At 45.9% G+C, this 15,987-nt stretch overlaps 1 protein-coding gene across 1 annotated transcript; it reads right to left on the minus strand.

The window, feature by feature from the left end:
- Positions 1 to 13,023: 13,023 nt before the first annotated feature.
- LOC148147534 (uncharacterized) lies at positions 13,024 to 14,601 on the minus strand. Its single transcript, XM_087995556.1, has one exon. It carries the CDS (start codon positions 14,599 to 14,601, stop codon positions 13,075 to 13,077), a length of 1,527 nt encoding a protein of 508 aa, XP_087851682.1. The 3' UTR covers positions 13,024 to 13,074.
- Positions 14,602 to 15,987: the final 1,386 nt, after the last annotated feature.

Consider the following 15,987-nt stretch of genomic DNA (forward strand, 5'->3'; position numbering starts at 1 on the left):
AGCTGGGGAAGCCGATCAATTTGAGGCAGAATTAATGTATATGTTAGAGAATTGAAGAGGATCATTTTGGTGGTCAATGTGAAAATGGCGGACTTGATATTATTAGTTGTCATGAAAACCAGTCCTATGCTGATGTCATGAATGGTTAAAGTATACATTATGAGAAGGTGGCACCTGAAGATTACGTGAAAAAGTGACTGTCAACAACATATTGTAAAGGAAATTACTTGCATTTATATAGCACCTTACATAACCTCACAACATCCCAAAGTGCTTTACGGTCAATGAAGTATTTATGAACCATAGTCATTGCTGTATTGCAGGAAACACAATACCAACATGGGCACAGTATGCTCCCACAAACAGCTATGTGATAATGATCAGACAGTCAGCTTTTTAAAGTTGATTGAACATAACTATTGACCAGTGATAGTTCTCAGGCTCTTCTCTGAAATAGTGCCATTGGATCTTTTATGATCACCTGAGAGGGCTTAACACTTTGTTGAAAGGTGGCTCTTCTGACATTGGCACTACTGCATTTCCTCAATACTGCAGATAGGATGTGCTGAAGACCTGGAGAGAGCCTTGAACTCATAACTATCCATTTCAGAGGTCTGAGTATATTACCAGCTCGATGGCTGAATCTACAATGATCTACAATGGTTCGAATAGAACCAGGTCTATCTCAGTGATGGATTGTTTTCAGACAATATTACGTTTAAGTGATTATGATGATAAGCTCATAATTATCGCAGATTTCAAATAACAGTTATGCCAACAAAAAACACTAACATATGGAAAGCTTAAAGAGATATAAAATTTACATAGAAAAAGTGATAAAACCTTTTGCTTTTGGGGCCATGGGGATTTGTATTCTTCCATTCATCAAATTTTGGTTGCAAACACATGCTTCGGTAATTTTTGATGAAACAGTGAACTTTTCACAGGAGTGTTTAGCTGACTATGATAAACATAATTTCATTCCGGTCAAAGAGAAAATATTAGGAACATTCGTGTAGCAATTAAATTCTCTTGCATCTGGAAAGGCTAATAAGGCACTTGATCAGTATAATTTGGCTCCTTAGAACCCATTTTTCCACGTGATGTGGGTGACTGTAGAACTCTGAAATGCTGTTTGCAGCACCCATGTGCACTCTTGGGAAGAACGATAGTGGATCAATATTAATGTGGTCATCATTGTGCACACATAGAAATCTAACAGAAGTACGCAGGATAAATAGATGGCTTGGCATGGCAGACTTTCAGCCTGGCACGGTAGACTCTCGGCCTGGCATGGAGATCTCTCAGCCCGGTGTGGTGGTCTCTCAGCCCAGTGTGGCAATCTCTCAGCCCGGTGTGGTGGTCTCTCAGCCCAGTGTGGCAATCTCTCAGCCCGGTGTGGTGGTCTCTCAGCCCAGTGTGGCAATCTCTCAGCCAAGCATTGTAGTTTTTCAGCAGTATATAGTGGTCTTTCAACTCAGCGTGGTCTCAGCATGGACTTCCAGTCTCCAGGTAATTCCTTGATGTGCAGTCCCTCCATGGCTAAGCACTTAAGAAAGGCTGCAAAGTTTGCACTTTCAGCTTTGTTTTGTTATTTTCAACTTAAAACTAAGAAGGTCTGCAATGTGTAACTTTTAACCGTGCTTTATATGTTTTACACTATAGTATAATAACTGCAATGTTTAACATTTAACTTTCTTCTTTCTTCCTACCCTGTTCTTAAGGTTCTGTACCTAATACTTTTACCTAAGATGGGGCCTTGTATGGCAACATTGTACACTTTTCATTGTACTCCTGTACTTTTGTACTTGAGTACACATGACAAGATCAGGTATATTCTAGAACTCTATGAGAAGCTAGGGAAGTAATTGCTGGGCCCCTTGCTGAGATATTTGTACCATCGACAGTCACAGGTGAGGTGGCGGAAGACTGGAGGTTGGCTGACGTGGTGCCACTACTTAAGAAAGCTGTTAAGGACAAGCCAGGGAACTATAGACTGGTGAGCCTGATATTGGTGGTGGGCAAGTTGTTGGACAGAATCCTGAGGGACAGGATTTAAATGAATTTGGAAAGGCAAGGTCTGATTAGAGATAGTCAACATTGTTCTGTGCGTGGGAAATCATGTCTCACAAATTTGGTTGAGTTTTTTTTACAGAAGTAACAATGAGGATTGATGAGGACAGAGCGGTGGACGTGATCCATATGGACTTCAGTAAGGTGTTCGACAAGGTTCCTCATGGTAGACTGGTTAGCAAGGTTAGATCTCATGGAATACATGGAGAACTAGCCATTTGGATACAGAACTGGCTCAAAGATAGAAGAGAGAGGGTGGTAGTGCAGGGTTGCCTTTCGGGCTGGAGGCAGAAATGGGTATTGCAGATGCTTGAGATTAGAGTCAAGATTAGAGTGGTGCTAGAAAAGCACAGCAGATCAGGCAGCATCCGAAGACCAGGAAAAATCAACGTTTCTGGCAAAAGCCCTTCATTAGAAAGCCCTTTTTCAGGCTGGAGGCACGTGACAGTGGAGTGCCACAAGGATCGGTGCTGGATCCACTGCTTTTCATCATTTTTAGAAATTATTTTGATGTGAACATAGGATGTACAGTTAGTAAGTTTGCAGATGACATCAAAATTGGAGATGTCGTGGACAGCGAAGAAGGTTACCTCAGAGTACAATGGGATCTTGATCAGATGGGCCAATGGGCTGTGAAGTGGCAGATGGAGTTTAATTCAGATAAACATGAGGTGCTGCATTTTGGAAAGGCAAGTCAGGGCAGGGCTTATACGCTTAATGGTAAGGTCCTAGGGAGTGTTGTTGAACAAAGAAACCTTGAAATGCAAGTTCATAATTCCTTGAAAGTGGAGTTCCAGCTAGATAGGATAATGAAGAAGGCATTAGCATGCTTGCCTTTGTTGGTCAGAGCACTGTGTATAGGAGTTGGCAGGTCGTGTTGCAATGTACAGGACATTAGTTAGGCCATTTTTGGAATAATGTGTGCAATTCTGGTCTTCCTCCTATAGGAAGGATGTTGTGAAATTGAAAGGGTTCAGAAAAGATGTGCAAGATTGTTGGAGGATTTGAGCTGTAGGGAGAGGCTGAATAGGCTGGGACTGTTTTTCCTCTAGCAGCGGAGGCTGAGGGGTGACCTTATAGAGGTTTATAAAATCATGAGGGGTATGAATAGGGTAAATAGACGAGGACAGTTCCCTGCGGTGGGGGAGTCCAGAACTAGAGGGCATAAGTTGAGGGTGACAGGGGATAAATTTAAAAGGGATCCAAGGAGCAGAGGGTGATGCTTGTGTGGAATGAGCTGCCAGAGGAAACGGTGGAGGCTGGAACAATTACAACATTTAAAAGGCATCAGGATGGGGACACGAATAGGAAGGATTCAGAGGGATATGGGCCAAGTGCTGGCAAATGGGACTAAATTGGATTAGAATACCCTCCATTTCCAGCAATATTCTGATAAATCTCTTCCAAACCCTCTCCACCTTAATAATATCTTTCCTATAACTGGACATAGTACTCCAGAAGAGGCCTCACCAACATCCTATACAATGTCAACATAACGTCCCAACTCCTATACTCAAAGGCCCCAGCTAATGCCTCTTAATCACCCTATCTATGTGTGATGCAAACTTCAAAGAATTATGCACCTGAACCCCCAGGTATAGAAGATGGTATTAGTAATAACATTAGCAAATTTGCTGCTGGGTGGCAGGGTGAAATGTGAGGAGGATGTTAGGAGATTACAGGGTGACCTGGACAGGTTAGGTGAGTGGTCAGATGCATGGCAGATGCAGTTTAATGTGGATAAATGTATGGTTATCCACTTTGGTGGCAAGAACAGGAAGGCAGATTACTACCTAAATAGAATCAATTTAGGTAAAGGGGCAGTACAAAGAGATCTGGGTGTTCTTGTACACCAGTCAATGAAGGTAAGCATGCAGGTACAGCAGGTAGTGAAGAAGGCTAATAGCATGCTGGCCTTCATAACAAGAGGGATTGAGTATAGAAGCAAAGAGGTTCTTCTGCAGCTGTACAGGGCCCTGGTGAGACCACACCTGGAGTATTGTGTGCAGTTCTGGTCTCCAAATTTGAGGAAAGACATTCTGGCTATTGAGGGAGTGCAGCATAGGTTCATGAGGTCAATTCCTGGAATGGCGGAATTACCTTACGCTGAAAGACTGGGCTTGTATACCCTTGAGTTTAGAAGACTGAGAGAGGATCTGATTGAGACATGTAAGATTATTAAAGGATTGGACACTCTGGAGGCAGGAAACATGTTTCCACTGATGGGTGAGTGCCGAACCAGAGGACACAGCTTAAAAATAAGGGGTAGACCATTTAGGACAGAGATGAGGAGAAACTTCTTCACCCAGAGAGTGGTGGCTGTGTGGAATGCTCTGCCCCAGAGGGCAGTGGAGGCCCAGTCTCTGGATTCATTTAAGAAAGAGTTGGATAGAGCTCTCAAGGATAGTGGAATCAAGGGTTATGGAGATAAGGCAGGAACAGGATACTGATTAAGGATGATCAGCCATGATCATATTGAATGGTGGTGCAGGCTCAAAGGGCAGAATGGCCAACTCCTGCACCTATTGTCTATTGTCTATTGTCTCTCTATTCTACAAGGCCCTACATTTAATTGTATAAGTCCTGCCCTTGTCTGTTTTACCAAAATGCATACTTGGCAGTTATCCAAATTAAACTCCATCTGCCACTCTTCAACCCATTGACCCAATTGATCAAGATCTCTTTGTAATCTTAGATAACCATCTTCACTGTCCACTATACCACCAATCTTGGTGTCATTCACAATCTTACTCACCATGCGCTCTATAATCTCATCTAAATTGTTTATAGAAATGTCGAACAAAAATGAACCCAGCATTGATCCCTGTGGAACACCGCTGGTCACAGACCTCCACTCTGAAAATAAATCCTCCACAATTACTCTCTGTTTCCTGCCATTAAGCCATATTTGTATCCATTTGTCAAGCTCACTCTGAATCCCACGTGATCTAACCTTACTAATTAGTCTACTATGTGGAAGCTTGTTACAAAGGGAGCTTCAGGATTTTGATCCTGTGACAATGGTGATCCAGTTCTACAGCAAAATGATGTGTGGTTTGGAGATGGTGGTGTTCCCTTGTCCTACTGCTCTTCTAGGTAATAGACTCCACACATTTGAAAGGTGCTGATCCATCCGCCTGGGTAAGTTACTGCCGTGCATCTTGTAGATGATACATACTTCTGCCATTACATTGGTTTTGAAGATAACATATGTTGAAGATGATAGATGGGGTGCCATCCAGCATGGTTGCTACATACTGGATATTTCAGTTTTCATGGGTATTGTTGAAGCTGCATGTGTACAAGCAAGTGGAGATTATTTCACCACACCCTTTGATTTATGCTTTGCAGACAGTGGACGGGCTTTGGGAAGTCAGGAGGTGAGTAACTCACTGCACAATTCTCACCCTCTGACCTGCTCTCATAGCCATAAAAATTATATGGCCATTTCAGTTCAGTGTCTGGTCAATGGTAACTCCAGGAGATCAATAATGGGGGATTCAACAATGCTGATATTCAGCTATTGATTAGATTATCTGTTGTTGGAGGTGTTTACCATTTGACACTTGTGTAATGTAAATATTACTTACCACATTATCAGCCTAAACCAGAATGTTGCTCAGGTCCTGTCACAATTGGACCTGGACTACTTCAATGGGATGTGTGAAATGTCTCCACTTCAGTAAGGACATCCTCACCAAACTCTTTAAACCAGTCCAACCACAATTGCAACTTGAAAGCTTGTATAAGGACTATACTGCCAGTAGCTGAGGAACTGGCCATACAGTCATAGTCATAGTATCATAGAGATGTACAGCATGGAAACAGACCGTCTGGTCCAACTCATCCATGCCAACTAGATGTCCTATATAAATCTAGTACCATTTGGCATTATTTGGCCCACATCCGTCTAAACCTTTTCTACCATTCAGATGCCTTTTATATGTTGTAATTGTACCAACCTCCACCACTTTCTCTGGCAGCTCATTCTATACATGCTCCACCCTCTGCGTGAAACAGTTGCCACTTAGATGCCTTTTATATTTTTCCCCTCTCACCTTAAACCTATATCCTCTGGTTTGGCACTCTCCAACCCCAGGCAAAAGACCCTGCCCATTTACCCTCTCCATGCCCCTCATGATTTTATAAATTTCTACAAGGACACCCCTGCAACACCTGCAACACTCCAGGGAAAATAGTTGAAAAATGTGGTGCTGGAAAAACACAGCAGGCCAGGCAGCATCCAAGGAGCAGGACAATCGACGTTTCGGGCATAAGCCCTTCTTCAGGAATGAGGCTGGTGTGCCAAACAGGCTGAGATAAAAGGTAGGGGGGAGGGAATTTGAGGGAGGGGCGCTGGGAATACGATAGGTGGAAGGAGGAGAGGGTGAGGGTGATAGGCCGAAGAGGGGGTGGGCAGAGAGGTCGGGAAGAAGATTGCAGGTCAAGAGGGCAGTGCTGAATCCAGGGGTTGGGACTGAGATAAGGTGGGGGGAGGAGAAATGAGAAAGCTGGAGAAATCTACATTCATCCCTTGTGTTTGGAAGATTCCTAGGTGGAAGATGAGGCGCTCTTCCTCCAGGCGTCGTGTGGTCAGGGTCTGGCGATGGAGGAGGCCAAGGACCTGCATGTCCTTGGCGGAGTGGGAGGGGGAGTTAAAGTGTTCAGCCACGGGGCGGTTGGGTTGGTTGGTGTGGGTGTTCCCTGAAATGTTCCGCAAGTAGGCGGCCTGTCTCCCCAATGTAGAGGAGACCACATCGGGTGCAACGGATACAGTAAATGATGTGTGTGATGGTGCAGGTGAATTTGCGATGGATATGGAAGGATCCATTGGGGCCTTGGAGGGAGGTGAGGGGGGTGGTGTGGGCACAGGTTTTGCACTTCTTGTGGTTGCAGGGGAAGGTGCCAGGAGTGTAGGTCGGGTTAGTGGGGGGTGTGGACCTGACGAGGGAGTTGGGGAGGGAGTGGTCTCTCTGGAATGCTGATAGGGGTGGGGAGGGAAATATATCCCTGGTGGTGGGGTCTGTTTGGAGGTGGCAGAAATGACGGTGGATGATACGATGTATCCGGAGGTTGGTGGGGTGGAAGGTGAGGACCAGTGGGGTTCTGTCCTGATGGCGATTGGAGGGGCGGGGTTCAAGGGCGGAGGTGCGGGAAGTGGAGGAGATGCGGTGGAGAGTGTCGTCGACCACGTCGGAGGGGACATTGCCGTCTTTGAAGAAAGAGGCCATTTGAGTTGTTCGGTTGTGGAATTGGTCCTCCTGGGAGCAGATGCAGCGGAGGTGAAGGAATTGGGAATATGGGATGGCGTTTTTACAGGGGGCAGGTTGGGAGGAGGTGTAATCTAGGTAGCTGTGGGAGTTGGTCGGTTTGTAGTGAATGTCTGTGTTGAGTCGGTCGCCCGAGATAGAAATGGAGAGGTGTAGGAAGGGGAGGGAGGAGTCTGAGACGGTCCAGGTAAATTTGAGGTCAGGGTGGAAGGTGTTAGTAAAGTGGATGAACTGTTCAACCTCCTCGTGGGAGCACAAGGTAGCGCCAATACAATCATAGATGTAGCGGAGGAAAAGGTGGGGGATGGTATGAAGAATTCATACACTGAACAAACGCTTTTTCCTAGCCATATCGAACTGCAGTCAGCCCTGCCCCAGCTTAGGACAACACTCTCCCACACCTGCAAAGAACCTTTGCTGTTCTTCATCCTCAGAAGAATTCATACACTGAACAAACGCTTTTTCCTAGCCATATCGAACTGCAGTCAGCCCTGCCCCAGCTTAGAACAACACTCTCCCACACCTGCAAAGAACCTTTGCTGTTCTTCATCCTCAGAAGAATTCATACACTGAACAAACGCTTTTTCCTAGCCATATCGAACCAGACATAAACCGACCAACTCCCACAGCTACCTAGATTACACCTCCTTCCACCCTGCCCCCTGTAAAAACACCATCCCATATTCCCAATTCCTTCGCCTCTGCCACATCTGCTCCCAGGAGGATCAATTCCACTACCAAACAACCCAGATGGCCTCCTTCTTCAAAGACTGCAATTTCCCCTCCGACGTGGTCGACGACATTCTCCACCGCATCTCCTCCACTTCCCGCACCTCCGCCCTTGAACCCCGCCCCTCCAATCGCCACCAGGACAGAACCCCACTGGTCCTCACCTTCCACCCCATCAACCTCCGGATACATCGTATCATCCATCATCATTTCGGCCACCTCCAGACAGACCCCACCACCAGGGATATATTTCCCTCCCCACCCCTATCAGCATTCCAGAGAGACCACGCCCTCCGCAACTCCCTCGTCAGGTCCACACCCCCCACCAACCCAACCTCCTCTCCCAGCACCTTCCCCTGCAACCGCAAGAAGGGCAAAACTTGCACCCACACCACCCCCCTCACCTCCCTCCAAGGCCCCAATGGATCCTTCCATATCCATCACAAATTCACCTGCACCTCCACACACATCATTTACTGTATCCATTGCACCCGATGTGGTCTCCTCTACATTGGGGAGACAGGCCGCATACTTGCAGAACATTTCAGGGAACACCTCGAGGACACCCGCACCAACCAACCCAACCGCCCCATGGCTGAACACTTTAACTCCCCCTCCCTCTCCGCCAAGGACATGCAGGTCCTTGGCTTCCTCCGTCGCCAGACCCTGACCACACGATGCCTGGAGGAAGAGCGCCTCATCTTCCGCCTAGGAACCCTCCAACCACATGGGATGAATGTAGATTTCTCCAGCTTCCTCATTTCCCCTCCCCCCACCTTATCTCAGTCCCAACCCTTGGATTCAGCACTGCCCTCTTGACCTGCAATCGTCTTCCCGACCTCTCTGCCCCACCCCCTCTCCGGCCTATCACTCTCACCCTCACCTCCTTCCAGCTATCATATTCCCAGCGCTCCTCCCCCAAATTCCCTCCCCCCTAACCTTTATCTCAGCCCGCTTGGCACACCAGCCTCATTCCTGAAGAAGGGCTTATGCCCGAAACGTCGATTGTCCTGCTCCTTGGATGCTGCCTGGCCTGCTGTGTTTTTCCAGCACCACATTTTTCAACTCTGGTACTCCATCATCTGCAGTCCTCACTTTCTCCAGGGAAAATAGCCCCAGTTTATTCAATTTCTCCCTATAGTTCAAACCCTCCAACTTTGGCGCCTTCTTTTTAATCTTTTTTGAACTCTTTCAAGTTTCACAACATCCTTCCTATAGGAAGGAGACCAGAATTGCACACAATATTCCAAAAGTGGCCTAACCAATGTCCTGCACAGCTGCAAAATGATCTCACAACTCCTACACTCAATGATCTGACCAATAAAGCAAGCATACCAAACACCTTCTTCATGATCCTATCTTCGAGGAGAAAGTGAGGTCTGCAGATGCTGGAGATCAAAGTTGAAACTTTATTGCTGGAACAGCACAGCAGGTCAGGCAGCATCCAGGGAACAGGAGATTCGATGTTTCGGGCACAGGCCCTTCTTCAGGAATGAGCAGAGAGTGCTGCAGCCGGTGTGGCCTCCTCTATATTGGGGAGACAGGCCGCCTACTTGCGGAGCGATTCAGAGAGCACCTCTGGGCCACCCGGACGAACCAACCCAATCACCCTGTAGCACAGCATTTCAACTTCCCCTCCCACTCCACCGAGGATATGCAGGTCATTGGACTCATCCACCGCCAAACCACAACAACGCGACGGTCGGAGGAGGAGCGTCTTATCTTCCGACTGGGAACCCTCCAACCACAGGGGATGAACTTGGACTTCACCAGTTTCTTCATCCCCCCTCCCCCCACCTTGTCTCAGCCGAATCCCTCCAGCCCGGCACCGCCTTCCTGACCTGCAGTCTTCTTCTTGACCTCTCCGCCTCCATCCTACTCCGACCTATCACCCTCACCTTGACCTCTTTCCACCTATCACATTTCCAACGCCCCTCCTCCAAGTCCCTCCTCCCTACCTTTTATCTTCTCCTGCTGAACACTCTCTGCTCATTCCTGAAGAAGGGCCTGTGCACGAAACGTCGAATCTCCTGTTCCCTGGATGCTGTCTGACCTGCTGTGCTGTTCCAGCAATAAAGTTTCAACTCATGATCCTATCTATCTAGCTCTCTACTTTCAAAGAACTATGAGCCTGCGCTCCAAGGTCTCTTTGTTAAGCAAAATTCCCCAGGACCTTACTGTTAAGTCCTACTCTGAATTGTCTTTCCAAAATGCCACACCTTATTTAACCCTTATTTAACATTGTGACCTGAAGAGTTTCAGGGTTAAGTTTGGAGAAAATCAGAGGTAATATAGAACCTAGAAAATAGGAGCAGGAGTAAGTAGGCCATTTGGCCCTTCAAACCAATACGACCATTCATAGAGTCATAGAGATATACAGCATGGAACACACACCCCGGTCCAACCTGTCCAGATACTCCAAACCAATCGAGTCCCATCTGCCAGTACCCCTCCCGCTCCTGCTCACACATCCACCAAGATGCCCTCCAAATGCTGCAACTGCATCAGCCTCCACCACCTCGCTGTACCTTGTTCCTGCTTTTGCCCCATACTCTTTGATTGCATTGGCCTTAAGAACTATATCTGATTCCTTCTTGAAAATATTATGTTTTAGCATCAATCCCTTTCTGTGGCAAAGAATTCAACAGGCTCACCATACTTTGGGTGAAGAAATTTCTCCTCATCTCAGCCTGAAATTGCCTACCCATATCTTTAGACTGTGACCTGCTGGATCTGGACTCTCTGGTCATCAAAAACATCTTTCCTGCATTTATGCTGTCTAGTCCTTTTAGAAATTTATAGGTTTCTATGAGATCCCTCTTATTCTTATAAACTCCAGTGAATGTAGTCCCAATGAATCCAATCTCTTTTCATATGTCAGTCCTGCAATCCCAAGAATCAACCTGGTTTACCTCCTTAGCCAGAACATCTTTCCTTCAATAGGGAGACCAAAAATGCATGCAATATTGCAGATGTGATCCCACCAAGGCCGTGTATAATTGCAGCAAGACATCTTTGTTCCTGCACTCGAATCCTCTCACTAGGAAGACCATTTGCCTTCTTCACCGCCTATTATACCTGCAAGTTTACTTTCAGCAAACCGCACAATCTAACTGTTCATCTGAAGTAACTGTTAATGGATTGTAATAGGATATAAAAATTGACTAATCTTTTTTTAAAATTAAGTAATATGATAGAAATAGGTAAATGGGGTTAGGTCGCAGATTAGCCATGATCTCATGGAATTGTGGGACAGGTTCACGAGGGGAAAAGGAATGTCTGCTTTTTTGGAGAGCTTGCCCTTTTCCTGCCACCTTTGGAAAAGATCAGCTCAGTACAACCCTTCAGACTCCAGAGGAGATACTGCAGGTAAAGTTGTATATTATACCATGTCAACCATGTAGCTCGTTCCTGACTGCTGCTGACAATATTTGCAGTAACTCACAGTTTGAGTCGAGTGCTATATAAGGGAAGTCACTGAGTTTCTCTATTGATTGAAAGCTGAATATCCTTTAATGCCAGACAAAAGAGATATACAGACATGTGGCTTTGCTAGGATTGGAGCTTCTTATTGATGCAGGGTATCATTGACACATTTATTTTTTAGGAATTGAAACCGTCAATATCCTGGTATGTCACTATATACCAGGAGTCATGTAGGTTAATGTCTGGATCCTGCCATAATCACAATGCCTTTATTCTGTGTTAAGTCCATAATAGTAACAATTGCATACAGACCTTGACAGCAAACTAAAGTGTAGCTATGATGTGACAATAATTGATAACTTCAGCACATAGTCTACTTAGATGTATGCAGCATGTGTATACTGAATGCCATACTGCCACACGACATGTCATAATGTAGACTATGGAAACAACACTTCCACTGTATGGGCAACTTGGGATAAGCTCTGCAGTGCTCTCCAGAGCATGTATAAAGATTCAAGGTGGTCTGCGGCATGCTGCACAATTTCATCAGCAGCCCCTAATGCCAGCTGAGTAGCAAAGGTCGGAGGAAGCAGAAGAGGGGAGACAATTTATACATTTCCTCTTTGCTGCCCCCATTGTCCATCATAAATGTTAAAACTCATACAACACCAGGTTATAGACCAACATGTTTATTTGGAAGCACTAGCTTTAAGAGCACTGCTTTTTCATCAGGTGGTTGTGAAGGAGCAGCACTCCGAAAGCTAGTACTTCTAAATAAACCCATTGGACTATAACCTGGTGTTGTGTGATTTTTAACTTTGTACACTCCAGTCCAACACCGAAACCTCCAAATCATCATAAATATACTTGAGTGCAGTATCTGTTTACATTGTATTTTTCCTCTTCTGCTTTCATAGCAACCACTTAGGCACAATGCAAAAATAAAAGACACCACCCAATAAGATTTCAAACCAAATTGAACTTAGAAATCATGCCATATTATACACAGAAGCTAACCGATCTTGCTTATGCATTCCCTTTGAGCATGTCTTCTATAAGCCTTTGCTGATTCTTGTGCCTCTCTGTTTTATAAATTCTCAAGGATCGGGTTCGCAGGAGAGTAGTCTGACACAGACCAGGAGAAAATAACTGAGAGACGAGTTTGCTAGAATATAAGTATTTTATTCCCCGCAGTGTCGCCTCAACCAGGTCTCGTACTTACAACGGGTCTGGTTTATACTCACTCTACATGTTACCGGAACTGGGAGCCGTCAGTTCTCGTAGAGCGGTTGCCAACAACCCACGCTCGGCGGTTAAACGTAACCCGGAGCAGACTCTACCGAACTGGGGACTTTCCCAGCTTATATACTCTTTCGAGATCTAAACATTCATGCGAACAACAGGGCAAGACTAAGCAACACCTTCCATTCCGGTAACATATTCATGCGAACAACAGGGCAAGACTAAGCAACACCTTCCATTCCGGTAACATATTCATGATAAGATTCACACATGTATTGGGACATAATTTTAACCCTTTCACCACATTCCACTGATTGGCCCAATACATGTGTTACATCATGCCCATATATATTTTTTCCAACAAGCGTCTACGTACACGCCAAATATACAAGCAAGTCAGGATATTACAGCATGTTAAGATCACCAGGACTCCTACCAGGATCGATAAGGGTGGGAATAGGAACTTCCCCGCAGTGGAGGACATACCACTCAACATATCCCACCAATGATGAGCTGACTCTACTTCCACTACATGGGCAGCGTGTACTACCTCCTGTCCATGTATAAAGGTAGACACTGTAACCTTGGTGACATTGGTTTGATGCTTTCGTAATATCTGCTTAAGCTCCTCGGATCGGTCCAATGCTTGCTTAAACCGATCCAGGGAAATGTTCCAAGGATTCATCAGCACTTTCCACTGCACCTTGGTAAAGTGGTGAGCACTGCTATAATTGGTTAACCGATAGGTCTGATTCTGCCATTGCCACTGATAGACATTTGAGAGGCATCCCGAGAACGGTACTGTGGGAAGCGTAGGATGTGGGTTATTGGTAGCCACACAGAGCGTGTGTGGCCCAATCTGCCACATCATGTCCCTTGGAGTTTCAACAGTCCATTCGCACAGGGCCGTTCCCTTAGTCAAGCAAGGGTCCCGATATCTGTCCATCAGTAGGCAAGTTTTTCCCTGATCAGTCTGTTCACAAGCGGACAGATCATAGGTAATATTGGTATCTGGGCTAAACCACTGCCCCCTTGTCTTCAGAAAATAATATCCAGAAGATGTAATCACTGGTAATACATAATATCGACAGACCGTAACAGTTCGAGTTACATTCATGGTAACAAAATGCCCTCTACACATAGTTGTATTACACCATGTTTTCTCTGGATGTGTCATCATCCACAGTTTCTCGGATACATTCCATATTCCCCTCCAAGCTTGTACATTAGGGGATGTTACCGTGCGCAAGAATCGTTCTTTCTGCATCTGTGCATGCAACACGTTAATATGACAGGCAGTCCAATTTAACTGAGCTGTAATGTTCTCAAACAGTTCCTGGGTGGCACCCCAGACATCTAGTTCCCATTGCAGGGATTGTATCAATATTTTAGCTGTTTCTCCTTGAGTCATCATTACGGATGGCATCCATCTTCCAATAGTGTGTAGTCCTTGTGAGGTGGCTTGTCCCGTGTTAGATAATTTAGTACGGGTTACCTCAGAGTCAATAGCATTTGAGATACCCATGACAGTTCCTGCACCTCCCAGTAGAGTGTCATACCATGCACGCCGCCTCCTCTTATGTTGGCATTCTGGGATAGCCGGCAGCCGCACCTGCCAGTGAACATCAGTGTGCAGTACTGCCTGGGCCATCTGCTGACAAGTTGACATAATGGGAGCCAACTGTGTGCGGTGCGCGTCAGAGACGTTAGGGCGCACCAAGATCAGCCATAACATTCGAGTCCGGTTTTGAATAACTGTTCCATTGCTGATCCAGATGTCCTCATCTCCAGTCGTGATGTTCCATTGTGTCCCGTTTGAGCTTTCACATTCACGAGCGGTTATATTCCAATGACACATATTCACCGTTGCATTCAACATCAATGTACAGTTAGGGGTTATCAAAGTTACATTTCTCCCCTTATAACATCGTACACAAGTATACATTTGACAATCACTCGTGAGATCTAAAATTGTACACCATTGATTTGCCGCGCACTTAAAATCATCTTGCTGTCGTTCCTCACTACTAATTTTCCAACCTACATTTTGTTTCGATAAGGGTACCAACGACTGAGCTGGCACACTCCTCCAGACTGATTCCCCAGGATACATAATGGTGACCAGACTGTCTTTTCCTTGGGCTATGATCTCTGCCGGTTTGGGGGGACCAGTTGTCTGGCGTACCCATACCTTGGCACCCTTAGTGTCAGTAGACCCAAATCCCCCCGTCCCACGCTCAGTAACCTTAACGGGAGCTCCCGTCTCTTCCACCGTTGTAAGGTTACATGGTTTAATAACTAATTGTGCTATTCTGTCTCCCTTCTGTATCACATAAGGTTCAGATGTGATGTTGACCAGGACTACTCCCAATTCTCCTTGGTAGTCCGCGTCAATTACTCCTGCCATTACATCAATCCCCTTTAGTGACAATCCCGATCGCGGGAGGATATGCCCATAGGTTCCAGGGGGACAAATCAATCCTAATCCGGTCTTAATCACCGTAGGTTTTTGTTGGACCAAAGTCTGTGTAGTTAACGCTCGTAAGTCCAGTCCAGCCGAAGCCGGTGTGGCCCTTACGGGAATATTAGCTTCCTTAGCAAATTTCCACATTTTAATAGGCTGTGCCTTTGGGGTATCACACACCCGTATCATCCGATTCAAGGGCGTCACCCCGTTTCCCAATGGGCGGTTATTAATTTGCTTTACTACCCGAATCAATTGTTTCTTCCAACCTGTTAAATTATTACATCCTCCTGCCTTTCGCAGGGAGGATTTTAGAAGCCCGTTCATTCGTTCAATAAGTCCCGCAGCTTGCGGATGGTAGGGCACGTGATAAATCCACTCCACATGGTTATCATGACACCACTGCTTCACCATCCCTCCTGTGAAATGGGAGCCATTGTCACTCTGGACCTGTATGGGCAATCCATAAAATTGTTCGATCAAATCTAAACACCGTAAGGTAGCCTGTTGGTTGTTATGTCGACAGGGATGGGCTACCAAAACCCCAGACATAGTGTCCACAGCTGTACATATATGGTTACATCCTTGTGAGGAAGGTAATGGACCCACAAAGTCCATTTGCCATCTCTGTCCCGGTCCCTCTCCTCGGTGTATATGTCCCATCATATGTTGGGGCACTCCCTGCCGTTGATGCTGACACTGCTCGCATTGATTTACTGCAGTCTTGACATCATCTACCATAAGATCTATTCCCCGATCTCGAGCCCACTGCAAGGTTCC

This window comes from Chiloscyllium plagiosum, unplaced genomic scaffold (assembly GCF_037043375.1).
Source record: "Chiloscyllium plagiosum isolate Xiang-an unplaced genomic scaffold, Cpla_swu_hap1 HiC_scaffold_16, whole genome shotgun sequence".
Lineage (NCBI taxonomy): Eukaryota > Metazoa > Chordata > Chondrichthyes > Orectolobiformes > Hemiscylliidae > Chiloscyllium > Chiloscyllium plagiosum.

Coding starts and splice junctions, on each gene's coding strand:
- LOC148147534 (XM_087995556.1), bottom strand. CDS start 14,601: ATGTGTCATTGGAATATAACCGCTCGTGAATGTGAAAGCTCAAACGGG.